Source organism: Papio anubis, unplaced genomic scaffold (assembly GCF_008728515.1).
Source record: "Papio anubis isolate 15944 unplaced genomic scaffold, Panubis1.0 scaffold108, whole genome shotgun sequence".
Taxonomy (NCBI): Eukaryota; Metazoa; Chordata; class Mammalia; order Primates; family Cercopithecidae; genus Papio; species Papio anubis.
Window position 1 is genome coordinate 197716 of NW_022159922.1, and position 26938 is coordinate 224653.

General features: G+C 41.1%; 1 protein-coding gene across 1 annotated transcript in view; it reads left to right on the top strand.

The window, feature by feature from the left end:
• LOC116272456 (exostosin-1-like) overlaps positions 1-24609 on the top strand; it is a 64944-nt gene extending 40335 nt beyond the window's left edge. Inside the window, exons 5-11 of the mRNA XM_031661219.1 lie at positions 761-893; positions 3594-3712; positions 4862-4957; positions 10534-10623; positions 16356-16516; positions 18835-19006; positions 24068-24609. Of these exons, the coding sequence (XP_031517079.1) occupies positions 761-893; positions 3594-3712; positions 4862-4957; positions 10534-10623; positions 16356-16516; positions 18835-19006; positions 24068-24253 (957 nt within the window). The 3' untranslated portion in view covers positions 24254-24609. The remainder of the gene's footprint in view (positions 1-760; positions 894-3593; positions 3713-4861; positions 4958-10533; positions 10624-16355; positions 16517-18834; positions 19007-24067) is intronic.
• Positions 24610-26938: the final 2329 nt, after the last annotated feature.

Sequence of the window (26938 nt, forward strand, 5' to 3'; positions counted from 1 at the left end):
ACAAATGATTCGGGATGGGAGGATGTTTGACTCTAAATGTAGAATTTAATGATCTGCAAGGTCCCAAAGTCCAAAGAAACTAATGAACTAGCTTGGCTATTATTAGTCTTCATATGCCATGGTTCTTGTCCTATTATGTAGGATGTTTTAAGCAATTGTTAACTCACTACTTTTCGAGATGAAATATAGAAAAACTTCAGTAACCAGTACCCAAAGTCCTACAATTGACTTTGAAAGGAAAATGAAATATGAGAAGCAAACACATCTACCTCTTGAATTAAAGGAACAGCTGAAAACCTCAATAGCTTCTAGAATGTGTCATGTCTTGAATATGCTTTCCGTTCAGTGTCTACGAGTATACATTGACCTCTCTGTTCTCTGAGAATAGGTCTTGATAGGGGCCTGGAACGTATCTTAGTTCTTAGAAGTTTAACCATCAGGGAAAGACTAACTGCTCCACACAGTCTATTTTGGAATGAGCATGGACTCATTATTATACAAAGACAGGGTAGAATTTATGGTTTAACTGAAGTTTAATTAGGAACTTTGATTGGCTATAATTCATATCTTTCTGTTACTCTTTTTCATTGCTCCATTACTCTCTCCGTCTCGCAGACGTTTTTATCTGGAGAATTAGAGTGGGAGGGAGGGTAGAGTCGCCACTCTGACTGCCGCCATCTTTCAAATGTGGATTGGGCATCATTCCTTCCACATAGCATCAGAATCTCATCCTCACTGTGTGCTATGTTTTGTTTTCTAGATTATTCAGGACAGAATATTCAAGCACATATCACGTAACAGTTTAATATGGAACAAACATCCTGGAGGATTGTTCGTACTACCACAGTATTCATCTTATCTGGGAGATTTTCCTTACTACTATGCTAATTTAGGTAAGTGAATTTCCTCCAGGGAGTTGCCCTTGTTTACCCTGAAGATGTCATACAGAACTAAGGGCCTTTGTTCTTCTATTCTAATGGGGTCCATCTAACACCCTGCACTGAAGATTGCTTTTTCTAGAGTCTTGTTATAAGTGACATATCAAGTTCAAAAACAGAACAGAGCATTGCAAAATGGAAAAAAAGAAAAACTTCTTATCTGTGCAGCTCTACTTCATATTTAGTAATTTCTTTTTGAGAAATAGGCTCCCCAAATTATAAATCATTTTGAACATGGCAATGGGTTAGCTGTCATTTTACGCCTCATCATATATAAAATGGAGTTAGGAGAGCTCTCCCCTGTTTTTTTGTTTTTTTGTTTTTTTTTCACAATCCCAACATCTCTATTCCGTACCAAAGAAAAACTGAATAAGAGGAAAGGAGAAATAACTAAGAATATATGACAAGCACAAATTTATTAATTTTTCCAAGGTTTTTTATGCTCCTTTTATGTGCTATGCTAATGTATTGCTGGGTACTAAAAATTAAAAGTCAAATAAGATACAATCTCTGCTTTCAAGCAGTTTTCAGTCTAATCACAGTAGGGAAAAGGGAATGGCAGAGGGATAAATCTCTACCACCGGCTACTGTTATTGCCTTAGACATTTATGTATTTGGAGCCCCAGTTGCTCTCATGTTAGAAACATCATGAACATTTCCCCTCAGTTACAGTTCTAAACTTGAGAAAGCCTAGGACAGGAAAGCATCTTCCAAGCTGATACAGCAAAAAGACAAGATTTTCCACTCAATGCCATTGTTCTCCATAACACCCTCACCCTTCTAAGTTGTACATGTTTAGCTTGAAACTGATGAGATGAAACCTAAAGAAATTCCTGGCCTGAAGCATCAACCAGTGACAAAGAACCTTTTAATCCAAACCAAACCTGTTATGGGAACCATCTCTAATTCAGTGTATGGTTGACATTTGGGTAACGTAATTAGAATTTAGAAATGGTCAGATTAAGACACCGGTTGACAAAAATTTCTGTATATTTATTGTACAGTATTTAGATCTTCATTTGGAGTTATCACATTAGAGGTGTGTAAATGATGCTTCTTAAATTATTGCAGGAAAATTTAAAGGCAATGACTTGTCATTCCTGTTTAAAAGGCAGCCCCTCAATCACGCTTATTCTTCTTGCTTGGCAAAACTTCGAATGTGTATCTAGATATTGGGAAGATTAACTTCTTTTTAACATACAATTAAAGTGCTACTGGATGATATAATTTTCTCTACAAAACCTTTGTATAATCCTCTAATACACATAGAGTCTGATTCTAGCCTTTATCCCATCAGTATCAAAGCGTAACTTGAATGTCCCTGCACTGTGTTGCTCGCAGTTAAGCCACTAAAGTGCCAAATTAGTGGGTCTAAACTAATGAAGTTTTAAAAGGCTCTTAACCTGTCTCTAATTTCTTAGTGAGTTCTTATGGGAAAACTCCTTGGGGGGAAGCCATCTCACTTCTGTGTCTTTGGTGACAGTGGTTGTTTTGCATATCTATGATCCTTTTTAACCTAGGACTTCAGAGCTCGCAATTGGCAAAAGTCTGCATCACATACTTTTTTCTCAGCTATGTCACTGCTACACAAAGAAGAGATTTTGGGAATATGGAGGCTTCTTCTCCGAAATAATAACGATGTTGGTGAGGGTGATGATAATGATAGCTGCTGACATATATTGAGTACTTGTTATTTTCTAAGTCCTATTCTAAGTGCTTTGTATGCATTAACTTGTTTTTTGTTTTTTGTTTTTTGTTTTCTAAGACAGAGTCTTGCTATGTTGCCCAGGCTGGAGTGCAGTGGCACCATCTTGGCTCACTGCAACCTCTGCCTTCAGAGTTCAAGCAATTCTCCTGCTTCAGCCTCCGGAGTAACTGGGACTACAGGCACACGCCATCGTGCCCAGCTAATTTTTGTATTTTTAGTAGAGACGGGATTTCACCATGTTGGCCAGGCCGGTCTTGAACTGCTGGCCTCAAGTGATCCACCCGCCTCGGCCTCCCAAAGTGCTGGGATCACAAATGTGAGCCACCGCACGGGGACAAACTTACTGAATTTTCGAGATAACCCCATACATTTGGCACTATTATCAGGTCTGTTTCCCAGCTGTAGAAACTCAGAGGGTTAAGTATTCTTTCCAAGGTCCCACCACCAGTAAGTGGTAGATCTGGGATTCAGACCTAGACAGTCAGGCCCTGGATGCTGTTCCTTTCACCTTTTTCCCCACTAGCTAGCTGTTTGAAGTGCTATTAGTCAGGTAGAACCCTTTCATTACATAATTAAAAATCAGACACCTGCAAACACTGTGGGAGAGACAACACATGAAGGGTGGTGAATGGTGTGTGTATTTAGACACTGGGTACCTAAAAAGCCAAAGGAACATCACAGAAACATCACCAAGAGGGACAAAGGATATTAAAGCAAGAACCTAGAAGTGGACGTTGATCTGGAATTTATTGAGGTCTCTAGACTCAGGCAGTAGCTAACCAGCAACTTCTCATCTTGTTTCTGTCCTGTCAGGACATAAGAAGCAAAGGAGAAATCATCCAGGAGGGAACATTTGCTTCAGCGTGAGGCAGTGGAGCAAGGAGGAGTGATTTTCTAAGTCTTGTTTTCCAGCGCTTCATTAGGCTCTGCTCTCCTTTTTTTTTCAGGTTTAAAGCCCCCCTCCAAATTCACTGCAGTCATCCATGCGGTGACCCCGCTGGTCTCTCAGTCCCAGCCGGTGTTGAAGCTTCTTGTGGCTGCAGCCAAGTCCCAGTACTGTGCCCAGGTGAGTGGGAAGTTGGCAGAGCAGCCCCTGCCTGCTCCAGCTCCAGACCAGAGATTCCTCCCTGCTTACCTGTTCTCCCCCAGGCTCCCTGGGCTCCCTAGGACTCCTCTAACATCATACCCTCTTACTCCCTTTCATTCATCCTGCCTCATTACACCCTTTTCATCCACTTAGAAATTCTTGGAAGTGAAATCTGGCACAGGGAAGGGGTGGGTTCCGGAGAGACCTTACCACTGGTATAGGGTTAAAAAGTATATATACGTACACCAACACATTCTCTAGAGAAGATATAAGCACATGATTTTGTTTTTAAATGTCAAAATGACAAAGTAACATCCAAAAAGCCTCTGGGAGGACCCAGGCAACTAAGCTTCACTAGAAGAAGCAGACTTGTTGGTGTCATGAAGCGTCAACTTTTCTTTTCATAGCAACCATGACTAATTATAAAATTGGGAGCAGACGATTATGTCTATGGTAACAATATTTTCCAAATCAGTGTTGCGCCGATACTTGAACAGTGGTTTTTCTGATTTGTGAATTAGTTTATGCAAGAAGGTTTACAAACAAGGAAAGAATTCAATAAGGAAGTATGCATTTTTGAACTAAATGCCTTTATTGGAAATTATAAAGTCACATAAAATCAGCAACCATTCTAGAGCATGCAAAACATGAGCTCATCTTAGTTCTAGCTTGAATTTTTTTATTTCTCCCACATTGCCTGGTGTAGTGCAAGTTCAGAGCAGATGTTCAGATGCTCAGTATACATTTTTATTTAATTTGATCAGAGTTGTTATCTCACACACCATCATAAGATATCAGAATTTAGGAAACCACTTTATTAAGCTCCAGCCACCCTGAAATTCTTTTTCCCGCAGCTTTCCCCTATTCCCGGACACAGTTGGTTTTGTTTGTTTGTCTCTTTGTTTGTTTGTTTACTCTTTCTGTCCTCTCTCCAGTTGTTGGGGTGATAATGTTCTGAGGTTGTGTGGGAATGGACTCACTTTAATACTCAGTTTTGATGTCTGCCGTTCTGTCTCGCTGAGATCTCCAGCTCCTCTTTCTCTTTCTGACTCTGAGAAGAGGCTTTGGGTTGGAGGCCTACATAAATACATCCTACCCCAGCCATCTAATGAACCCCATCCCTTTCAGATCATAGTTCTATGGAATTGTGACAAGCCCCTACCAGCCAAACACCGCTGGCCTGCCACTGCTGTGCCTGTCATCGTCATTGAAGGAGAGAGCAAGGTAAGACTCGAAGGGGAACCTATGTGTGGAACCACTGTGGAGCCTTGGTTTCTCCATGGGGCACTTTGGGTCTTGGCCCTAGATGTCTTCTCGCTGTTCCTGGATTATTTTTTCTAAAACTGTACTTTTCTCAGAATGTTCTCAGCTTTGACCGCAATAGGCTTTCAAATCAGGGAAACCTGGGTCTTCCTACCAACTCTTCTGTAGCTTTATGACCTTGTGTGTATACTTAACCTCTATGAGCCTCAGTTTCCTCATCTACAAAAAGGAAACAATAATATATACCTTGCAGGGTTGCTGTTAGGATTAAGTAAAGTCAGGAACTGGCAGTAGTTATCTTTCTATAAATGACAAGGATGAAGATAAAGCTTATGGTGGTGGTGATGCATGAGGTTTGCTTGGCTGATTAATCTGAATGAGCTATGTCTGGATGCATGAGGTTTGCTGATTAATCTGAATGAGCTATGTCTATCAGAATAGTGGCTCTTTCTCCCATTCCCTTTAAAAAGGACATTTTCACCTTAGTTTTGTTTGGCATCTGCCTGTAAAGATTGTCACAAGTGCTGCATAGCTGGCCTTTCTTCTGTTCTCCAGTTCGCTTTGCCTAGAGCTGAACTATCTTTCTGATCATCTCCCGGCCCTTAAGGTCTCCATTTGCTAGTGCTTCCAATTAACACTTGAGGCCATGTATATTCTGGCCCTAGCCAGCCTTCCAATCTTTTCTCTCATTGCTTTCCCTACAGACCCTGTCCCCTACCACATTTGATCATTTCTAATTAGCTGAATTGCGCTGTGTCTCTTCCTACCTCTAATTTTGACTTTGCCATTTGTAAGTCTTGACCACCCCTCCTTAACTCATCATCTCTGCTTGTCAACATTCCCATATATTCTTTAAGCCCCCATTTGCATGCTACCTCCTCCTTGAAATTTCTTCTACTAAATAGCACCCAGCTCTTTTTTCTCTAGCTTTTGCTTGTTGCTTTCTTATAGATCTTACCCGTTGTGAAGGAAATAGTCACTACTAAATGAAATTGAGATTGGTGAAGCAGTGCCATCTAAAACACTTTCCTTATCAGTCCCCAAGGGGTCAGGTCATAAGAGAGTGGCTCACACCTTTGCGCCAGAATGACAAAATTAAGTTTATTAGGCTGCACCATTTGATATCATCATCGACTCACCAAAAGTGGCAATTTCATATGGTTTGACATAATGCAATTGTAACTGTCACATGGACAAGATGATCAGTGCATTATCCATTCGTTTCCCATTTATTAGTGCCTACTGTGTGCTGAGCACTGTGTAACAGGCTTGGAACACAGTGGGGAATGTGACAAATGTAGCCATGGCCCTCATAAGGCTGGAGTCAAGCAAGCTGTTTATTAAAGAGCTGCTTGGTAAGCATTTATGAGAGAAGGTGGATGTTGGAATAATCACATGCCTCTCTCGCGAATCCATCTCACCATAAGCATGGTTTCATGCAACCCCTTATATCCATCCCCCCATAGAATAACCCATCACAGGAATGGCAGTGTTCCAATTCCAATGCCTGAAGCCATGAACAGTGCTCAGAGGCAGGCAGTTAAGGTTGAACTTTGGGATTCTTTGTTTGGTATGCTTCCATGGGTCAAGGAGACCAGCTCTGCTTCTGGTGGATAATGTCTTTCTTTGGATATGTCAGGATATTCAGACACAATCCAGTCTGTCTGGGAGCCATTCCGATTTCTTTAGGTAGTATAGCATTTTCATGCTCTGACTCACTGATTGATTTTATATTTTCGTTCTCAGTGAAAAGAAACTCCCCGTTTATTTATAAAATGGTGGTGATAATAATAGTACCTTTCTCGTGGGCTTTATCAGATGTCTCTTACAAGATGCCTCAGATCCTCCCCGCTGCATCTATATTCAGGCTCCTGGCATTTGTTCAGTCCTTGCCTCCACCTTGGGCACTGAATCTAGTGGGCTGGGTGCTTCCTATGTCTTTTCCCTGACTCTCAGTGCCCTGGGATTGCACCTCAGAGTAAAGCTTTTGCACTTAAGTCTTGCATCAGGCTCAGTATTTTAGGAAACCTGGGCTATGACATGGACCCATTTTGAGGATTAAATGAGATCGTTGCATATCAGATGCTTACTCCTGTGCCTATTATACATGCACCAAGGGTTCAATAAATGTTAGCTCCTCTTCTGGGAGACATCATAACGTTAGGATTTGTGTTATGGGCTCTAAAGTCAAACTTACTTTTGTGTGACTTAAAGCAAGTTCTTAATCCTCTGTGTCTCCATGCCCCCTTTCAATAAATGGAAAGAGTCATAATATGTAACTAATAAGGTCGCCAAAAAGATCAGATTATGTCAGACTACATAAATAAATGTACTGAAAAGTGTGGGTACACTGTGGATGCTCAATAAATCTTAACTATTATTGTGTTTTATATAATTACTTGTGTATATTTCTTATGTGCCCCCCCAACCCCCCGCCACACACACACACACACACACACACACACACACACACCGCAAGACAGTAAACTTCTTGAGTCTTGGTCACTTCCTAGGCATGTTATTTGTTTGTTTGTTTGTTTATTTATTTATTTATTTATTGAGACAGAGTTTCTTGTTGCCCAGACTGGAGTGCAATGGCGTGATCTCAGCTCACTGCAACCTCCGCCTCCCGGGTTCAAACGATTCTCCTGCCTTAGCTTCCCGAGTAGCTGGAACTACAGGCATGCGCCACCATACCTGGCTAATTTTGTGTTTTTGGTAGAGATGGGGTTAGTCGGACTGGTCTCAAACTCCCAACCTCAGGTGATCCGCCCACCTCGACCTCCCAAAGTGCTGGGGTTACAGATGTGAGCCACTGCCCAAGGCCAGCATGTTTATTCGTTTTAAAAGAGTTGGGCTTTCACATGGTAGCTAAATCTTTCTTAAATGAACTAACAAGGAAAACTCAGTTCACTCGGGATTGACTTTGTAAGTACATTGGTTTCTCTCATGCTAATCCATTTAAGAAGGTCGCTGAGGCAACATATTTGAAAAAAAGCCTCTCATTTCTGCATGAGAATTCGAAAGTGGATGGCTTTTGGGCTTTTTACCTCTGTTGATGAGACAGGTTCAGAAAAAAAGGAAACAGATCCCTTTAAGACCTAGGGTTGGGCAGATGATGGGGAAGAAGCCCTACATCTTCCTCATTCTGCATTTTAAAATCTCTATCTCCATGAATTTAAAATTAATATGTTTGCTGCTTTGGCTGGAAAATTCTGTTTTAAATTTATAGGCCTTGTCTGTGCAGTTTTCCCCTGTAGGCTTAACAAGGGAAAGGTCAGGGCAGTGCTAAGCTGGCAGCTAATGGTTTCTGCGTTAGTCGGTGGACATGTAAAGAGTATCAGGAGGATTGCTTCAGGCTGAGAATTCTGAGCACTGTGTCTATGGGGTTGCTGATCACTTTGTGTTTTATTTTAAAAGCCTGAGAAAACAACAACAGCAAAATAACCTGACCAAGTTGACAGATGTGTAGGAGCAACCCCTGAAGCCGTGTATGCTACAGATATGTCCCTTGAGCTCTCAGAAATGACTTAGAGTGGGCACTGTCCATTCATTGAAGTCCTAGGTGCGCTGGTAGCTTTGCAGGCAAATAAACCGAGTTTGAGATGAGGCCTGCAGTTGAGCTGGCCCCTAGGAGTATTCAGATTTGGGGAGACTGCAGCTTTGGCAGCTGGCTAGCTACCACCCTTTTCCTCTTTCCCTTTGTCTCTAGTGTTAAGTTGCTTCTTTCCCTGGGCCTTTGTCTCTTCAAAGTTGATGGCAGGTGTGAATTCAGAGAGGATGTCATCATTATTACTATAACTTCTGGAAGAAGGTGGTGAGGACGTGATTGGCATATGTGTTCCTAAATTCACTTGTGAGGTCCTTTCCAGGACCAGTGGCCAAGGTGCTCTATAGAGTCACACCATCTGGGGGAAAATCCTGGGTTTGTTTTGGGCAAGATACTTAACCTGCGTATTTCAGTTTCCCTCCCTGTAAAATGGCGTTCTTACAAAGATGAAACCCAGTGATACATATGAAGGACGTGGAACATATCCTGGCACATAGTAAATGTTCAAAAAATGTTATTCTTATGGTATCAGCATTCTTGTGGTTAGTTCTTCTATGGTACATTCAACACAAAGGTTAAGTTATGACTATCACAGGGTAACCTCTCCACCCTCAATTTTTCCAGCTGATGCCATAATCTCCAAAGCCCCCACTACACACACACACACACACACACACCTGTGTGTGCACACGTAGTCACGTGCCCACCACCTTCTTCCAGAAGTTAGAGTAATGATGATGACATCCTCTCTGAATTCACACCCACCATCAACTTTGAAGGGACAAAGGCCAGGGAAAGAAGCAACTTAACACTGGAGACAAAGGGAACCTTTCCTTATTCTAGAACTGCCCAAACTTTATGCATACACCACCTTCACAATTTTTCTAAATCCATGGATCATGTGTGCTATTATTTAATATTTTTCTTCTTCTTTTTTTTTTTTTTTGTGACAGAGTCTTGCTCTGTCACCCAGGCTGGAGTGTAGTGGCGCAATCTCAGCTCACTGCAACCTCTGCCTCCCAGGTTCAAGTGATTCTTCTGCCTCAGCCTCCAGAGTAGCCGAGACCACAGGCATGCACTACCATGCCCGGCTCATTTTTGTATTTTTAGTAGAGTCAAGGTTTCACCATGTTGGTCAGGCTGGTCTTGAACTCCTGGACTCAAGTGATCCACCCACCTCAGCCTCCCAAAATGCTGGGATTACAGTCATGAGCCACCACGCCTGGCCTAATATATTTCTTTAAATCAGTATACTTTTCATTTTAATGAAGTTATTTGTAACTTTAATATTACCTTTGCTTGCTGTAGCTGCTCATATATGTGTATATATTTAATCTGTGCTAATATATATTTTAATTTGTAAATGTTTGTAATTTGTAAAAGCAGCATCTTCTATGATCTGCTCTTCCTGTGGTTTGTGTCCACACTTGGAATCACCTCTCCATCCGTTCACTCTGTCGATCGGGAAGAGTGGATGTCAGGATGCGGGTTCTCTCCTCAATGCCTCTGCATCTGCCAAGTCTTGTCTTTAATGCTTCATTACTATCTATACCTCGTGAATTCTTTCTGCCCATCAGGGTCCTGCTTAAATGTCACTTCTTCTACGAGGCCTTCCTCTGCTCTTCCAGACAGCTAGTTGCTCCATCCTGTGGTCTCCTGGCATTTTTTTGTATCAAGCAAAGGCTGGTCATCTGCTTCTTGGTCTCCTCTACAGACCATGAACTCTTCAAAGACAGGGAAATATATCTTAATTATCTTTGTACCCTCTTTGACCAGCAAGATGCCTGGTACACAGTAGGTGCCCAATAATTGTTGAACAAATAAATCTGCATTGATGAGAAATGAGATTCCTTCAGTGTTGAGGGGTGACATGGTAGTAGCACATTCTTTATGCAGGTGAGGATGGGAGAATTGTCCTGAAAACAAGACTCTGAAGTTACCTCTTTCCCTCATTCCCTCCCCACTGCCTACTTCTACTTCCTCCCAGGTTATGAGCAGCCGTTTTCTACCCTATGACAACATCATCACAGACGCCGTGCTCAGCCTTGATGAGGACACCGTGCTTTCAACAACAGAGGTAAGAACCCATGCCTAAGGAGCGGCAGGTGGGCTGTTCAGACGGTCACCTCATGTTGCACAATACTAGTGCTTCTCTTAGCCGTGCCTTGGCAGAACTAGAAAACATTTTTCAAAACTTCCTACAGCAGTGGTTTTAATCAGCCCGATTCCTGCTAGCACCTTGCCGCCACCTGGCACTCTGAGGAGGGCATCTCCCCTTCATTGTCTCTGCTAATTGGATCCTCATTTGCATAACTGGGCCTCACCTCTCCTTCCAGGCCTGCCCTCCTTTTTTATTTTTAAACAGCACAGTTGTGGGCAGGCGTGCAGAACCAAGGGGAAGGGGGAGGGTGCCTGTTCTGCATTATGTTGAAACCATGCTGTCCAGAGGCGACAATCCCATTCCTCTCCACGTGTCCTATTGTCTCAATTGGGAGACTCTATTTGGGGCTCTAAAGGCAGCTTTTCTGTCTTGGTTTAAAGAGCTCATTTTCTTTCACCTATACAAGAGCAAACGGTTTCACTTTAAGGCTGTGATGGAGATTCCTATTTCAGATGTTCAGGTATTTGTGCCAAAAATAAGATTGCCTAAAGAATGCGTGCGGAGGAGAGAGAGAGGAGGAAAGATAGATATGGTAGAAAACCAATTTTTACAACTCGAATGAGTATTGATCTCTGAAACCTTCCTTTAAACCATGCAGGGGACAAAAGACAGCTATATAAAAATGGAGTATATGAGAAATACATTATTAATGGCAACTACTAAAAAGCATGGAGACGCAACTACTTAAGCCTTTCCCCTCCCTTTCTTTTTTCCTTTTTGTTCACAGTCATTTTCCTTTTAATGTAAACATCAGTGTAACCTGCGCTTTCCTGGACACCAGTCTAGTTCTAATGGCCTGCTGCCCACAGAGCCAGGACTCACTGTTGGCTTAGGCAGGTGGACTCAGTGTCTCCTTCTTGAAATTCCACAGATGAGGCCGGGCGCAGTGGCTCACGCCTGTAATCCCAGCATTTTGGGAGGCTGAGGCGGGTGGATCACAAGGTCAGGAGTTCGAGACCAGCCTGGCCAATATGGTGAAACCCCGTCTCTATTAAAAATACAAAAATTAGCCAGACGTGGTCCAGACACCTGTAGTCCCACCAACTCAGGAAGCTGAGGCAGGAGAATCGTTTGAACCCAAGAGGCAGAGCTTGCAGTGAGCCGAGATCGCACCATTGCACTCCATCCAGCCTGGGCAACAGAGCGAGACTTCGTCTCAAACAAACAAACAAGAAAAGAAATTCCACAGATGCTTTCGAGGTGCCATTAGATGGCGTTGCATAGATGTCATGTCAAAGGGCAACCTAAATAATCCCAGGACAAAATGTCCTGGGCCTCACCTTGTTAAAATGCTTTCTATGCAGCCAAAGCTCTATAAGTACTTGTTGAATGAGTGGTTGGGCAGGGTGGGGGATGCATGCTTTCGGGATTCAAGGTGGGCACACCGCCAACTGTGTCATGTGTAGGTTGGCAGGAGGAAGGGATGTTGATAAGCTTAACATTCAAAGGGAAAGATAGCTATGGAATACAGGGTACAGGTGTCTCCGGCTTGCATTTTTCTGCCACTTTCTGCAAGGGAAACTGGAACACATTCATTCAACAAGTATTTATTGAGAGATTTCTTTATCCTGGTCTCCATGCCAGGTACTTCAGTTACACAGTTCCAGGCTATATGCATCTGAATCCTGGCAACAAACTGAATTCAAATCAGATGATTCAAATGAAGGAACTTTGGATTCCTTAGGGAGATGTAGATGGGGTTAAAAGATCCCATAAGAGAGAATGAGGTACCTGGTAAGTAATGACAGCAGGAAGCAGCTCTTCCCTTTGGCCTGAAGGAGTGAGAGAAGGAATTCCTTCTTTCAAAGGCCCTGGGAGATGGCACTAGGAAGGAGAGTCTGCTCTACAAGTGCTATGATCATGGAAGGACATGGCTACTGCCAGAACTCTAATGGCAAAGGAGAGAGGGAGCAGTGAAGAGATACACTGACCTCTCTCTCTGTCCTGTCTCGATTTTCCTGCTGGTGACTCCCATTGACCTAACCCAACCAGGTGATGCAGTCATTAGGGGTCCGTTATCCGAGGGCACAGGGCAAGACAAGAAGAGTGGACAGTGGATTTTGGAGGGCAAACACAGGCAAAGCAGCACACCGCCATGGGGCAACAAATGGTCAAGACAACTACAGCATGTACCTTAATCATCCTATGACCTGAAGTATTGATTCATCTTCTATCTTCCCCTGGGCACAAGGCAATTAGTCTCACTCTAGGATTTGTTTTTCCCTATCCCATGGTGAAATAACTTTCAACTGCTGTGATGCATCCTCATGCTGGTGAATTTCTTTTCAAAGAATAGCAATTCCAACCACTCAGTGCATGCTGGGAGGAACATGTGTTGTATGTGAAGTAATTAGAAGTCAACGTGGGTTGAAAATGATATGTAAATCTAAGAGGCTGGCAGTCTGGTTTGCTTTCGCCTGCTGATCAGTGGAGTGGTTCTGTTGCCTAAAATGGTCCTGGGCAAGGATTTCTCTTTTCTCTTTTTTTAGGTGAATAGATGTTGGTTCACTTTTTTTTCCTCTCTAAGGATCTCAGATTGTTTAAATGTCTCTCTGCAGCATTGAGGATAGATTTTTAAGCAGCATCCTATAAAGGGCATTATAGTTGGTTTATAGTTATTTACATTTATCTGGATTGCTGCAGACGCTGCTCAAAAGAAAACAGATGTTGGTTTTTCAGAGAAAGGGCCTTAAACTGACCTTTGCCTTCTTTGATGTGTTAATAATCTGCGTGAAAGCAGCGCTATCACAAGAATCATAGTTTTATCTGAATTTACTTTTGAGTTCCTTTGAAATGACTTGAAACAGCTTTAAGATAGTAAGAAATTCATGTGATGAGAACACCCCATTGGGTTCTGTAGTAGTTGCTGGTGCATGTGTTACCTTTTCAAAGAATAATAGAAAACCCCAAAGAGTGCTGTCAGGCAGGCTGATCCTTTGACAACAGGCAACATAATATACTATCCCATCGTTGGCGCCATTAGTATTGACCACTAGTGAAAAGGTACAGGTTATCACAACCCAATTTCAATTTTCTGGCAGATGTTCCCCATCCTCTGCTATCTTTTAACTTTGAGCTAACACGCTCCCTACCAAACTTTCTTAATGTCGGTTCCACCACCCTGTTTTTCCTGTTTTTTCCCCCACTCTGGATTTTTTCCCCGCCCCCCCAACTCTGGATTTTTTTTTTTTTTTTAGATGGAATCTCGCTCTGCCGCCCAGGATAAGAGGGCAGTGGCACCATCTCAGCTCACTGCAACCTCCACCTCCTGGATTCACGTAATTCTTGTGCCTCAGCCTCCCCACTAGCTGGAATTACAGGCGTGCAACACCACGCCCAGCCAATTTCTATATTTTTAGTAGAGACAGGGTTTCACCATGTTGGCCAAGCTCATCTCAAACTCCTGACCTCAAATGATCCGCCCACCTCAGCCTCCCAAAGTGCTGGGATTGTAGCCATGAGCTACCATGCCTGGCCCCCTCTGGACGTTATAGTTTTGGGGAACAGGCCATATTTTTAAGTCTTCCTTATCTAAAGATAAGGCAGTGTATTAGGATTTTTCAGGCAAACAGAATCAATAGAATATATATATTATATATATTATATATATACATATATATATACACACACATGCACATACATACATACATACTCTGACAGAGAGATTTATTATGAGGAATTGGCTCACACAATCCTGGGGGCCGGGAAATCTCACGATCTGCCATCTGCAGGCTGGAGACCCAGGAAAGCTACTGGTGTAATTCTAGACAGAATCCTACAGCCTGAGAACCAGGGAACCAATGATGTAAATCCCGGCCCAAGGGCAACAGAAGTTAGATGTCCCCGCTCATTGGGCAGGCAAAAAGAAAAAGGGGATGAATTCCTCCTTCCTTCACCTTTGTTTTGTATTCACGCTCTGAGATGACTGGGTACTGACCATCTGCATTGGTGAGGACAGTGTGCTTTACTGAACCCACAGATTCCAATGTTAATCTCATCCAGAAACACCCTCACAGACACACCCAGAAATCATGTTTCATCTGGGCACCTCACGGTATAGTCACATTGTACAATTAACCATCACAGGTCCTGCTTTTGAACCTCTGAGAGGGTAGGACCTGGACTTAGCAGCATCACTCACTCCCCCAGCTACCATCACAGTGCCAGGACTCAAAATATTTGCAGAACAGATGAAATTTCCATTTGTATTGCTTATCAAGAAGAGATAGGGCAAAGATTATGAGGTGAATCATAACCTGTATAAGAGACAAATTGCTATCCTGGCTAACACGGTGAAACCCCGTCTCTACTAAAAAAAAAATATAAAAACTAGCCAGGCGAGGTGACAGGCGCCTGTAGTCCCAGCTACTCGGGAGGCTGAGGCAGGAGAATGGCGTAAACCTGGGAGGCGGAGCTTGCAGTGAGCTGAGATCCGGCCACTGCACTCCAGCCTGGGCGACAGAGCCAGACTCCGTCTCAAAAGAAAAAAGAGACAAGTTGCTTTTAACACTAGAGTAACAGAGCCAAAAGAGAAGTTATGATATAGTACATGGCACATTTGAAACCAGACTGCCTGAGTTTGAATCTTGGCTCTGCCACTTATTAGTGCAGCAAATTACTTGAACTTATAATATCTTAGTTTCCCTTTCTGTAAACTGAAGAATGTAAAAGCCCCAGGGGTATTGTGAGGATGGAATGAGTTAAAATGGATAAGCACTTATAGCTGCGCCTGTTGTATTATAAGCTTTTCACAATTATGAGCATTATATGATGGTTTGCTGGCACTATTTTTGTTATTTTTATTTTCTGTTTATTATTTTGACTTACCATTCATCAAATGAGCATAGAAATCAGAAGTGAGTTTATGCATTTGAAAACAGAGCATTTGCTAACTGTAAGTGCTGGTTTATAGCAGGTTCAGAAGTACCTGCTTTGGGCTACTATAAGCACTGGAAAGACATTTAGCTGCATTTCCTTTAAAATAATCCTGTGGCTTCAGTTGGCCTTGTCCCCACTTATTCTTAGTGATTTTCGCTGTGGATGCTTTCTTCTCGTTTCTCTTAAACTGTGCATCTTCAAGCCTAAGAGGCCTGAATTATGTTTTCTTTTTGATATCTGCTCTGTATTCCTGTTAGAACTTGTTGTGTTTTCAAATGTCATTTCTCTTACTCTTAAGAGGGTGCTTTTATTTTAGGCACTTTGGCTTTGCTATATGCTGGGTGTGATATATGTTGTATATTCATTCTTTGGATATGCATGGGAAATTTCTCATTTATAAAACAGATGTGTTTGTGTCTCATGTGAATCAGGTCACATGCACCTTTGAGGAAGGGGGAAAAGAAGCAACTGCTTTTTCGACTTATGTTTTAGCTTGAACAGACTGGATTTTTAAAGGGCATATCAGCAAATGTTTTTTCTTCCTTTCATTTCCACACTAATCTGAAGTTTCTTTAACAGAAAACATTAAAATGTGCATAATTATGGGGCAAAATGTCAAGCAGTCAGTTTAATTTGGTGATGAATACATAGAATTAATGTTTCGCCACAGTCCCAGGATTTTGCATTATGAATTAGTGGGGGGAAGGTCATGTTTTGTTGACATTTGTTAACGCTGTTGATTGCTTGTTTGGCTTGTGTTCTGCCTGCAGGTGGATTTTGCCTTCACAGTGTGGCAGAGCTTCCCCGAGAGGATTGTGGGGTACCCCGCACGTAGCCACTTCTGGGATAACTCTAAGGAGCGGTGGGGATACACGTCAAAGTGGACGAACGACTACTCCATGGTGTTGACAGGAGCTGCTATTTACCACAAGTGAGGAATCTGGACATGTCTCTTACAGACTTTACGTAGCTTTTTATGTTGGCTGCCGCATAAACAGGAACCAAGGCCAAATCTTGTTAACAACATCAGGGAAAATTAGTCTGTATCCCCACTTAAGTTTTGCTAATGTGTCAAATGTGTGTTTTTGAAACCGAAACCTCTTGGCATATTTCATTTCCAGAAATTATGGTAGAGTCACATTTTCAGTTGGTCTGAAGTGTGAAAATACACTCAGGGCATATTAGGTAGCTGAATATTTAGAATAACAACAACAAAAGGAAATACCTAAGTCAGCACCCAAGGGCACTGTTCGAGGTGCTTGGGATTCATCATTGAGTAAAGTAGAAAAAATTCCTTGACAATGCAGGTCTTACATTCTAACAAAGGAAGATAGTCTACATAATAATTCCATAGTTTATTAAGGAAATAAGTGATATAACAAAAGACAAAGTATAGAAAAGGATCAGGAGTTCTGAAGGTGGAGATGGGGCAGATTGGGGGTGTCCAGGGTGATTCTAATTGAGCAGGTGAGATTTGAGCAGACTTGAAGGACAGGAAGTTAGTCAAGAGGATATGTGCAGGAAGAGTGTTCTGCCAGGAGAACAGTGAGAATAAATGCCCTGAGGCAGAATACTGGAGAACCATCAAGGAGACCACTGTGACTGGGTGGAATGGGTGACAGGAAGTCAGAAAAGTCAGGGGGCATGGATGCATGACCTTGATGCCCTTGATCATGAGGACTTGACTTTTTCTCTAAGTGATATGGGAGGAGGGCAGGGTTTGAACAGGGTTCGACATGTACAGCATGTCACCGTACTCTGAATGCTATAGGCAGTTTTAACACAGTGATAAATCCGGCAGGACCTTGATGTCCATCATGAGGACTTGACTTTTTCTCTAAGTGACAGGGGAGGAGGACAGGGTTTGAACAGGGAGGAGAAATCCACCTTTTCTTTTATGCATCCACTGTGGATGCTATGTTGATAAGAGGCTATAAGAGACGTAGAGTTGAAGCAGGAAGCCCTATTAGGAGGTGATTGACATTATCTAGGCAAGAGATGGTGAGATCCTGGGACCAGGAAGTGAATGGTGGCTGTGGTAAGTAGTGATCAGATTGTTTTGAAGACGATTTAGCATGATGTCTAGACAGTCTGGATGTACAGTTGATGACTCCAAGTCTTTTGACCTGAAGCACTGGAAGATTCGATGAGGAAAGCTACAGATGGAACAAATACCAGAGAAAATATAGGAGTTCAGTCTTGGATATGTTAAGACATCCAAAAGGATATATGGAAAAAGCTCACGGGTAGAGATACAAATTTGGCAATTGTTTGCATATATTTGATCTTTAAAGCCAGGGGACAGGAGTAAGATTACCAAAGTAGCGAGTGTAGATAGATAACATTCCCCACTCAACCAGTACCAAAATCCCCGCTCTTCTGTCATAGTAAAGGTGAACACACCAATCTTGCCTTAGTCTTTTTTAGTAAAGAATAGGGAATTTTGCTATCTCAGGGATAGCTTGGAAATGCTCAAGGCATAAACATTTAGGCTGACTGATTCTTGGTCTCGAGATTTCACTTCTTGAAAGTTCATTGTTCCTATTGCTTCTGCCACCACCACTCAAAGAATCTGATTCACCCAAATGATTTTTCCTATAAATATATGCTATATGTATATAAATACATTTTAAAAACAGTAGGATGAGAAATAATTCAAATTAATTATGGGTTTTCTATTACGATTGACCACCCCATTAATTCAGATTTTGCTCTAACAGGATTGAAATATGTATGGTTTAAGGGCACAAATATAGAACAGTCTATTGTTGGACTCAGAGTCAAGGGATAATATTGAATACAGTTCTGATTAAGCCAATGATTAAAATTGTTAAGCAGCTTTATAATATATAGATCATGTGTAAATAACTTCTCTTGCCATCTAAGTATTTAGTTTTTCTTTCTAACTCACCAGTCTGATATTAGAGTTAGACTGGGCAAGCAATGTCTGTATGTCTGTATCTCGGTGCCTTGTTTCCTCATCTGTAAAATGGGAGTAATAATAGAGCCTGCCTTGTAGGCTCCTTCTGAAGGCTAGATGAAGCATTTCTTGTAAAACCCTTTAGAACACTATCTGGTATATAACAAGTACTGTAGAAGTGATAGTTATCGTCATCATCATTATCATTGTCATCACCATTCATGACATGTTTAGGGATTCAAAGAATGGGTATGTGTTTTCTGTCTCAGAAGTCCACTTATCATCATGTGATAATGGCCCCCTGTGAAACCCATCTTTGATTTTTACAGATATTATCACTACCTGTACTCTCATTACCTGCCAGCCAGCCTGAAGAACATGGTGGACCAATTGGCCAATTGTGAGGACATTCTCATGAACTTCCTGGTGTCTGCTGTGACAAAATTGCCTCCAATCAAAGTGACCCAGAAGAAGCAGTATAAGGAGACAATGATGGGACAGGTAAGTGAGTGTAGAAGAGCCCTCTTCCCTTGCTTCACTCACTGGTGGTTCAGCCCCAGGTAATGAGGACTCATGCACCTCTAGATGTTCCACCCAGGAGCATATAATGAGGAGAAACCAGAAATGAACCACATCTGAAAGCTAGGAAAGAGTATATGATTGGTGCAGGGATAATTAGGAGGACACAGGTTAAGAGTATCTTTATGCCAAGAATATAAAGCTGTCCTATAATCTTTAAGGTGACATGAGAAAGATATGTCTCTAGAGTTTGTCTTAGTCCATTTGGGCTACTATGACAAAAATACCATTGACTGGGTGGCTTAAATAACAGACATTTATTTTTCATAGTTCTAGAGGCTGGAAAGTCCCAGATCAAGGCACCAGCAGATTTCATGTCTGGCAAGAGACCGTTTCCTGATTCATAGACAGCTCTCTGCTCATTGTGTCTTCACATGGTAGAAACAAGGGCAAGAGAGTTCTCTGGAGTCCCTTTTATAAGAGCACTGCTCCCATTTGTGAGGACTCCACCCTCATGACCTAATCATCCCACAGAGGCGTCACCTGCAAATATCACATTGAAAATTAAGCTTCAACATATAAATTTTAGGGGGCACAAATATTCAGCCCTCTGCAGAATTAAAGCCCTACAAATAACTTATGAAAGTTGATTGTAGGTACCTTATTTAATGTCTAGCAAACAATACTCTCTTTAACACAGTTTTTTGGTGCTTGCAGTTGAGTTGAATTGTGTCTTGGTGACATAGCAGGAGTCACAATATTCAATTTTCAGTTCTAGAATCAGCGTTTATAAGCTGTAGACAAGTCAGTTTCCTTCTGAAACTCAGTTGACTCATCTTTAACATGGAAATGGTGAACTCTACCTCACACAGTTGAAATAATATGTGAAATAAAAGTGAAGTAAAATATTGTGTTGAGTTATAAAATTGTAGTATTAAAGATATTTTCAAGGAAATAGAATCCAACATTTTCTTTTTACAAATAAGAAAACTAAGAAAACTAGTATCTAGTGAATTTAAGCATATTGCCACAAGTTGTCACTGGGAATTGAATCCCAGGGTCTGTGGATTCCACTGCTGGTCCTTGTACACCCTGGTGTCTTGGTATCAGGTCCATCTGGATATGCTGAATTTCATCTATCTTTATTCATCTTGAGCAGAGCCCCTACTATATGTAAGAAATAAAAAACCTTGGCCAGGCACAGTGGCTCATACCTATAATCCCAGCACTTTGGGAGGCCGAGGCAGGCGGATCACCTGAGGCCAAGAGTTTGAGACCAGCCTTGCCAACATGTCGAAACCCCGTCTCTACTAAAAATACAAAAAATTAGCCGGGCATGGTCGTGCATGCTTGTAATCCCAGCTTACTCGGGTGGCTGAGGCACGAGAATCGCTTGAACCCGGGAGGCAGAGGTTGCAGTGAGTTGAGATCATGCCACTGCACTCCAGCCTGGGTGACAGAACAAGGCTCTGTCTCAAAAAAAAAAAAAAAGAAAAGAAAAAGAAAAAACAGATAAAAAACCTTAAGAAACAGCATTAAGATTCACCCATGTTAAATCATGGAGTATCCAACAGGATTGAGGTTAATCTGAATGAACATACTTTAACCTGGTTATATTAGTTCAATTTTGAGGGGATTTGCATATGCCTTGGAAAACATATACGAATGTTAAAGAGAGTATTGTTTGCAGGCATTGGAAAACATATACAAATATAGCTTTTGCAAAGGAAATCTTAGCTAGGCCTCAGTTAAGCTGACAGTTTTTCATTCACTAAATTTAGTAAGCAAAAATTTAAAGTTTATAAATAATTTAAAGCTTATAAAAAGTTATTTAGTACTTAGTATGTTATCAGGTACTGTTCTAGGTATTGGTTATGACGAAAGAACTGTCCTTAGCAAGAGTCTGGTGGAAAATTCTGTTTCCTTCTAATTATGGAAAGAACAGATAAGAGGATTTGTAAGAATGTTTAAGGCTGAGAGACTATTCGAATTCAGGCAAGATGTATCGTCTATTATGTGCCCAAACATTTTTATTTACATTTTTATTTATCTCTTAAGAATGAGGATACATTCTGAAGAATGCATCATTTGGCGATCTTGTCACCCTCCGAACATTATCAAGCGTACTTACACAGCCCTACATGGGACAGCCTACTCCACACCTGCGCCATATGGTATAGGGTTACTGCACACCTGCACCATATGGTGTAGGGCTACTCCACACCTGCGCTATATGGTGTAGGGCTACTGCACACCTGCGTCATATGGTATAGGGCTACTGCACACCTGCGCCATATGGTATAGGGCTACTCCACACCTGCGCCATATGGTGTAGGGCTACTCCACGTCTGCGCTATATGTTGTAGCCTATTGCTCCTAGGCTACAACATGTATAGCATGTCACTGTACTGAATACTGTAGGCAGCTGTAACACAGTGATCAATATTTTGTATGTAAATATTTCTAAATACAGAATAGGTACAATAAAAATAGGGTATTACAGTTATATGGGACCAGAGTCATCTATGTGGTCCAACATTGATTGAAATGTCATTTTGTGCTGCATGACTGTATATTATCTTATCTAAAGACATGACATTTTAAAAATATTTTTTACTCAGAGTTCTTCAGAACACTCAGTAAGTAGGCAACTCTAGTCATACAAGGCTTCTTATGGGGTGGATTTGTGCTGTTTTCATAGATTATTCTATTTCTACCAAACAGTATTTCTAGTAATTTCTTACATCTTTACAGAAAAATCTAAATTTAACCTTAGGTCTAACTAGGTGTATTCAGGTACTATATTTGCCCCCCTTCTTTCCATCATACACAGTAATTTATTTAATGTTTGTATGACTGGTAAAGTAAATGGATATCATCCTCTAAGATTAGGCTTTTATTACATAAGAAAAACATCTTTTCTAATAGATGTTGGTTGACTCAGAATAAATGTTAACATCTAGAAGCAAAATGATAACCTAAATGATTCAATGAAACTTAAAAAAATTTTTTTTTAAATAAGAATGAGCGTAAACTCTAGAAAGTGTTTCTAGTTGCATATATGAGTATTTTTGCCTGAGTACGGCACCCTTTGGGAATGAGTGGGCCAATCAAAAATGACCCACAGGCCGGGCACAGTGGCTCATGCCTATAATCCCAGCATTTTGGGAGGCCAAGGCAGGCGGATTGCTTGAGCTCAGGAGTTCAGGACCAGCCTGGGCAAAATGGCAAAACCACATCTCTACTAAAAATACAAAAATTAGCCGTGCGTGGTGGTGTGCACCTGTAATCCCAGCTACTTGGGAGACTGAGGCACAAGAATCACTTGAACCCGGGTGGTGGAGGTTGCAGTGAGCTGAGATCACGCCACTGCACTCCAGCCTGGGTGACAGAGTGAGATTCTGCCTTTTAAAAAAAAAAAAAAAGGCCCACAAACCCATATCCATTTAGGGTCAACACAAGTTACGTTTAGGACTGTCTACTCTGATATGAACTCAACCAGTCAGCTCCATTTGATATCTTTCTCTGATTTATCGAGTTCTCCTCATATAAAGGCTGAAGAATGAAGCTTGAGTTCTGCCCCTCTCTAGCCTTGAACAAATAACTCTAACTTTCTTGAACTTGCTTCCTCAGCTATAAAATGGGGATATTATTACCTGGGTAGATACTTCACCAGATTGTTGTGAAATTCAAATGAACTCCATGAAAACACTTTACAAATAGTGTTTTGTTTGTTATTCTGCTGTTCAGAGAAAACTTGACATTTGTGTTTATCTTCAGTGTTATTTTTGAGCATGTTGACACTGGGATTTTAAAGTGACTCTTACTGATTCTCACACTAAAATGTATCTTCCCATGAAAGTGTTTTTCTAACAATGTGAGCACAACAAACACATTGAACACACATGCATACATATACATCATTAAAGAGTTGCCTATTGACATAAATGGGCTTGTGGGTTTTTTCCCCATAATTGGGCAGCCCATCTTTTCCATATTCATAAAAACAAGGATTTAAAGACAATGTGCTTAGTCATTCTATTTAAATTTCAGCACTCCAGTCATTTTAGGCATTCTTTTTAAATCAATGCCAATCATTTGCATGATCTAAAAATATTTAACCAACTTTAGGGGCAACACAGAGCTAAAAAGATGGTAGCCATCTTTTCTGTTCGTCGAAAGTTAATCTTTTTTCTATTCTGGGTGAGCAGTGATTCTTTGGAGGGCTGATTGCCCTTTAAAAAGTAACCTTTGGGGGTTTTAGTTGAATAGGAAAGCCAACAATTCTTGGGTTAAGAGAAGAACAGAATTTTGAGATTTTAGTATAAAGTTAGTTTTACAGCAACATGCCCTATTTACCACTGAATCTCCCCTTCTCATCCTCATGGAGTCACGTCAATGGGAAGGCTACAGAAGAGAAAATGGAATTTTAGATGCTGCATAACACTAGCCTTGACTGACATGTAAAAGGTGCTATTTTGTTCTTCAGCTATATACGTGAACTTTTAACAAAGGATTTAGTAGGACCCTTATAAACGTAAAGAGATAGTAGAAGGGAGGAAGTGATGGATAGAGAGAAAGATAGACTTCTCAAGGTAGACTTCTCAAAGTTGGTTGGTATTTCTAAATCAACTACGTAAACAGGAAGGATTTGGAAAACTATCTTTGAAAGCATAAACACATCGTTAATCTTAGTACCTGATCCCAAGAGCAAAGAGAAGTTTTAAATTGAGTCATTGTAGTACTTGAGCTTCAGTTGCTAAGTCATGGACTGACCAGAGGATTAGTCAATAAATTTTGGAGAGTTAAAGTCAACATGAATCTTTGTTACTGTGTTTTTAACGCTGAGGAACGTAGCATACCTTGGGAAAAACCAGCATCAGCGATTGCATTTTCAGCAGGTGCATAGATGGTGAGACTTGGTGGCCGGGGCAGACCTCGAGCTCTGCTGCTCGCTCATTTGCCTGACTTCATTTTCTGCAGTGTTTCCATCTCACTTTGCATTTCTCTCATCATCATCCTTGTTTCTCTCCTTCTCCCTAGACTTCTCGGGCTTCCCGTTGGGCTGACCCTGACCACTTTGCCCAGCGACAGAGCTGCATGAATACGTTTGCCAGCTGGTTTGGCTACATGCCGCTGATCCACTCTCAGATGAGGCTCGACCCCGTCCTCTTTAAAGACCAGGTCTCTATTTTGAGGAAGAAATACCGAGACATTGAGCGACTTTGAGGAATCCGGCCAAGTGGGGGAGGGGAAGCGAGAAGGGACGGGGGTCAAGCTGCTTTCTCTTCCCAGTGCAGATCCACTCATCAGCAGAGCCAGATTGTGCCAACTATCCAAAAACTTAGATGAGCCGAATGACAAAAAAAAAAAAAAAAAAGGCCAATGAGAACTCGACTCCTGGCTCCTGGGACTGCACCGGACTGCTCCAAACTCACCTCACTGGCTTCTGTGTCCCAAGACTAGGTTGTGTACAGTTTAATTATGGAACATTAAATAATTATTTTTGAAATGATTGCTATGCAGGTTTAAACTTTTTTAATGATCAAAACTATTAAAAACCAGAGTTCTTTGTTTAATCAAAATTGTGTTGGTTGTGAATATTTCAAAGCTGCTATTCCTTTTCCCACAGACATCATTGTCATGGCCATGTAGGGTGTCCTGCAGTTTCAAAAGTTCAGACTTCATGGAAAACACAATAAGTCACTCTACCCATTATCAAGAAATAGCTGAGCATAAGTTGTAACGTCATTATTCAACTTTGCCAGTGCAAATTGTTTTCCACTTCGAATCTTCAAATCCACTTGAACTTTTATCTCTAAAATGTCGCTGCATGAAAGAAAGTATGACGACTTCCAGGTAGGCAGTTCTAACTGAAAACTCTATGTTTGAGATAGATACATATGATAATCATTTTTCATTGGGGGGTGGGGGGAAATTAGTATTAGTACCAAGAAAATACTAGTATAATTAAGAAATGTTCAGTTTGCACAAAGAATCATCTGGATAACCCACCAGCATGTTAGTGAGATGGAAATACAGACCCACAACAGTAACCCAATACTTGCAGGGGTGTGGGCACGGTTATAGATTCAACCATTGACCTAAGTCTGTGTAGCACTGGGAAAAGGCTTTGGTTTAGAAGCCAAGGAAGAATGAATATATTGGGGAGAACAGATTATTTGCAAGATGAACTCTTTAATGTTTGTGAAAATCTCAAGTTTCAGAGTTTCTCTATCGAGAAAGAAACAGGGGTAATAAGGTGGAAATGCACACCAATGAACAAGAGGATTGCTGCAGAGTAACTGAGGAGGTGTCTAGCCATTGGGACCCTGATGCCATTTTCAGTCAAACATTGTTTTGAGCAAGAATCTGGCAAACAAAATAACAACAAATGTGAATACAGTTTCTTGTACTTTTAATTTTTAAATCTGTGGAGAAGTTTAGTTATGCTTCTTGCTGAAAAGAACATTTCTGTCCCTGAAAATGCTATCTTGGGCTTATAATTATTGTTAAATTCTAAGTATAAACTGAAAAAAAAAACATATCCCTAACTCTATTATGAAAAATGGAGACTTCTGATATTAAATGCTTTCTTCTACTTGGAAGAGGCCAGAGAAAACAGGGAAGAGAAAGATATTATTGAGTTTTACCACTTGTTATGCAGAATAAACAATAAGCACTTGAGAGTCCCTCCCTCAAACTCTCATACATTTCATGTTTCTTTACCATTTATTTTCAGTTTTGTTTTAGAAGAAAAGTTCATCAGATAATGTTGTTCTGATAGCTTCAAGTGGCCATCTTAGGTCAGTGGAAACCATAAGTCCAGTGGACTTTACCTCATCCTTTCTTTGTAAACATCTGGGAGAGGAAGAGGAACTTGCAATGATAGCTTGGGGATGATGCTGTAAACAGGAATGAAAGTGTTTGCGGAACTCCAGAGAGGTGACTCAACAGGCTACCTAGCTGCAGAACAAGGAGTAGGGCCCACATATCCAGATGGTGTTTTCAGATGTGCATAGACAGTGAAGTTCAATTGAAGAGAGGCTTTTCTCTGCAGCCTCATGACTCAGAACAGCTCCCTAAATACCTCTCTCATCTAATTGGACCCATCCGTAGTCCATTCTCAAACATGTGACATTTTCCCTTAAGTAGATGTGATTATCTTTTATGCATTTGTTGAAAAATAATTATTAAGTCCATGGTACTTGCACTTGTGTCTTTCTATAAAACGTTTGGTCTTATAGGTTTTGTGTCATTTAAGCTGCACTTCTCAGTAAGTTAAAAGATTAGCAGTTAATCTTTATTCATTTGGCCTTTGCGAATGTGTATTTAAATTATTTTTTTCAGGATTGGCAAATTATTCTTGTGTCTTTCTCCTTTACAAAAAAATAAATGCAATATTTTGTTCAGTGACCCCAAAACTAACTTGAAACTTAGGTGGTCATGTTGGCTTGCAAAGCAATGTCCCTAATTGTACCAGTCAGTCACACAAGTGGATTCAAGGACCTGCTTTGCCAGACTGACCTGTCACCAAGCTCACAGAACACATGTCTTCCACAAACAACGTGTGTCATGTGAAGAATAATGGTAATTATAAATAAGAACAGGATATGACACACCTTTCGTCCACTTTAAGTCTCCACAGTTTCATTTTATGTCATTCTCTGAGCAAATCTCTTTGGGATGTGAGCTAGCGTGTTCTTCTCCCATTTGGAATATAAGACTGGGAATAGAACAATGCTTAACAAATCAGTGAAGCTCAACAGTAATATGTAATTTTAATTCAGTTAGGAAAGAGTTGTACTGCATTGCAGCAAGTTGACAAATCATAGCCATCTCTGTAGGGTGTCAGGAGTTATCTCCTGGTCAACTTTAATGATAACTAGGGGTCCCGAAGTGGGCTAACATGTG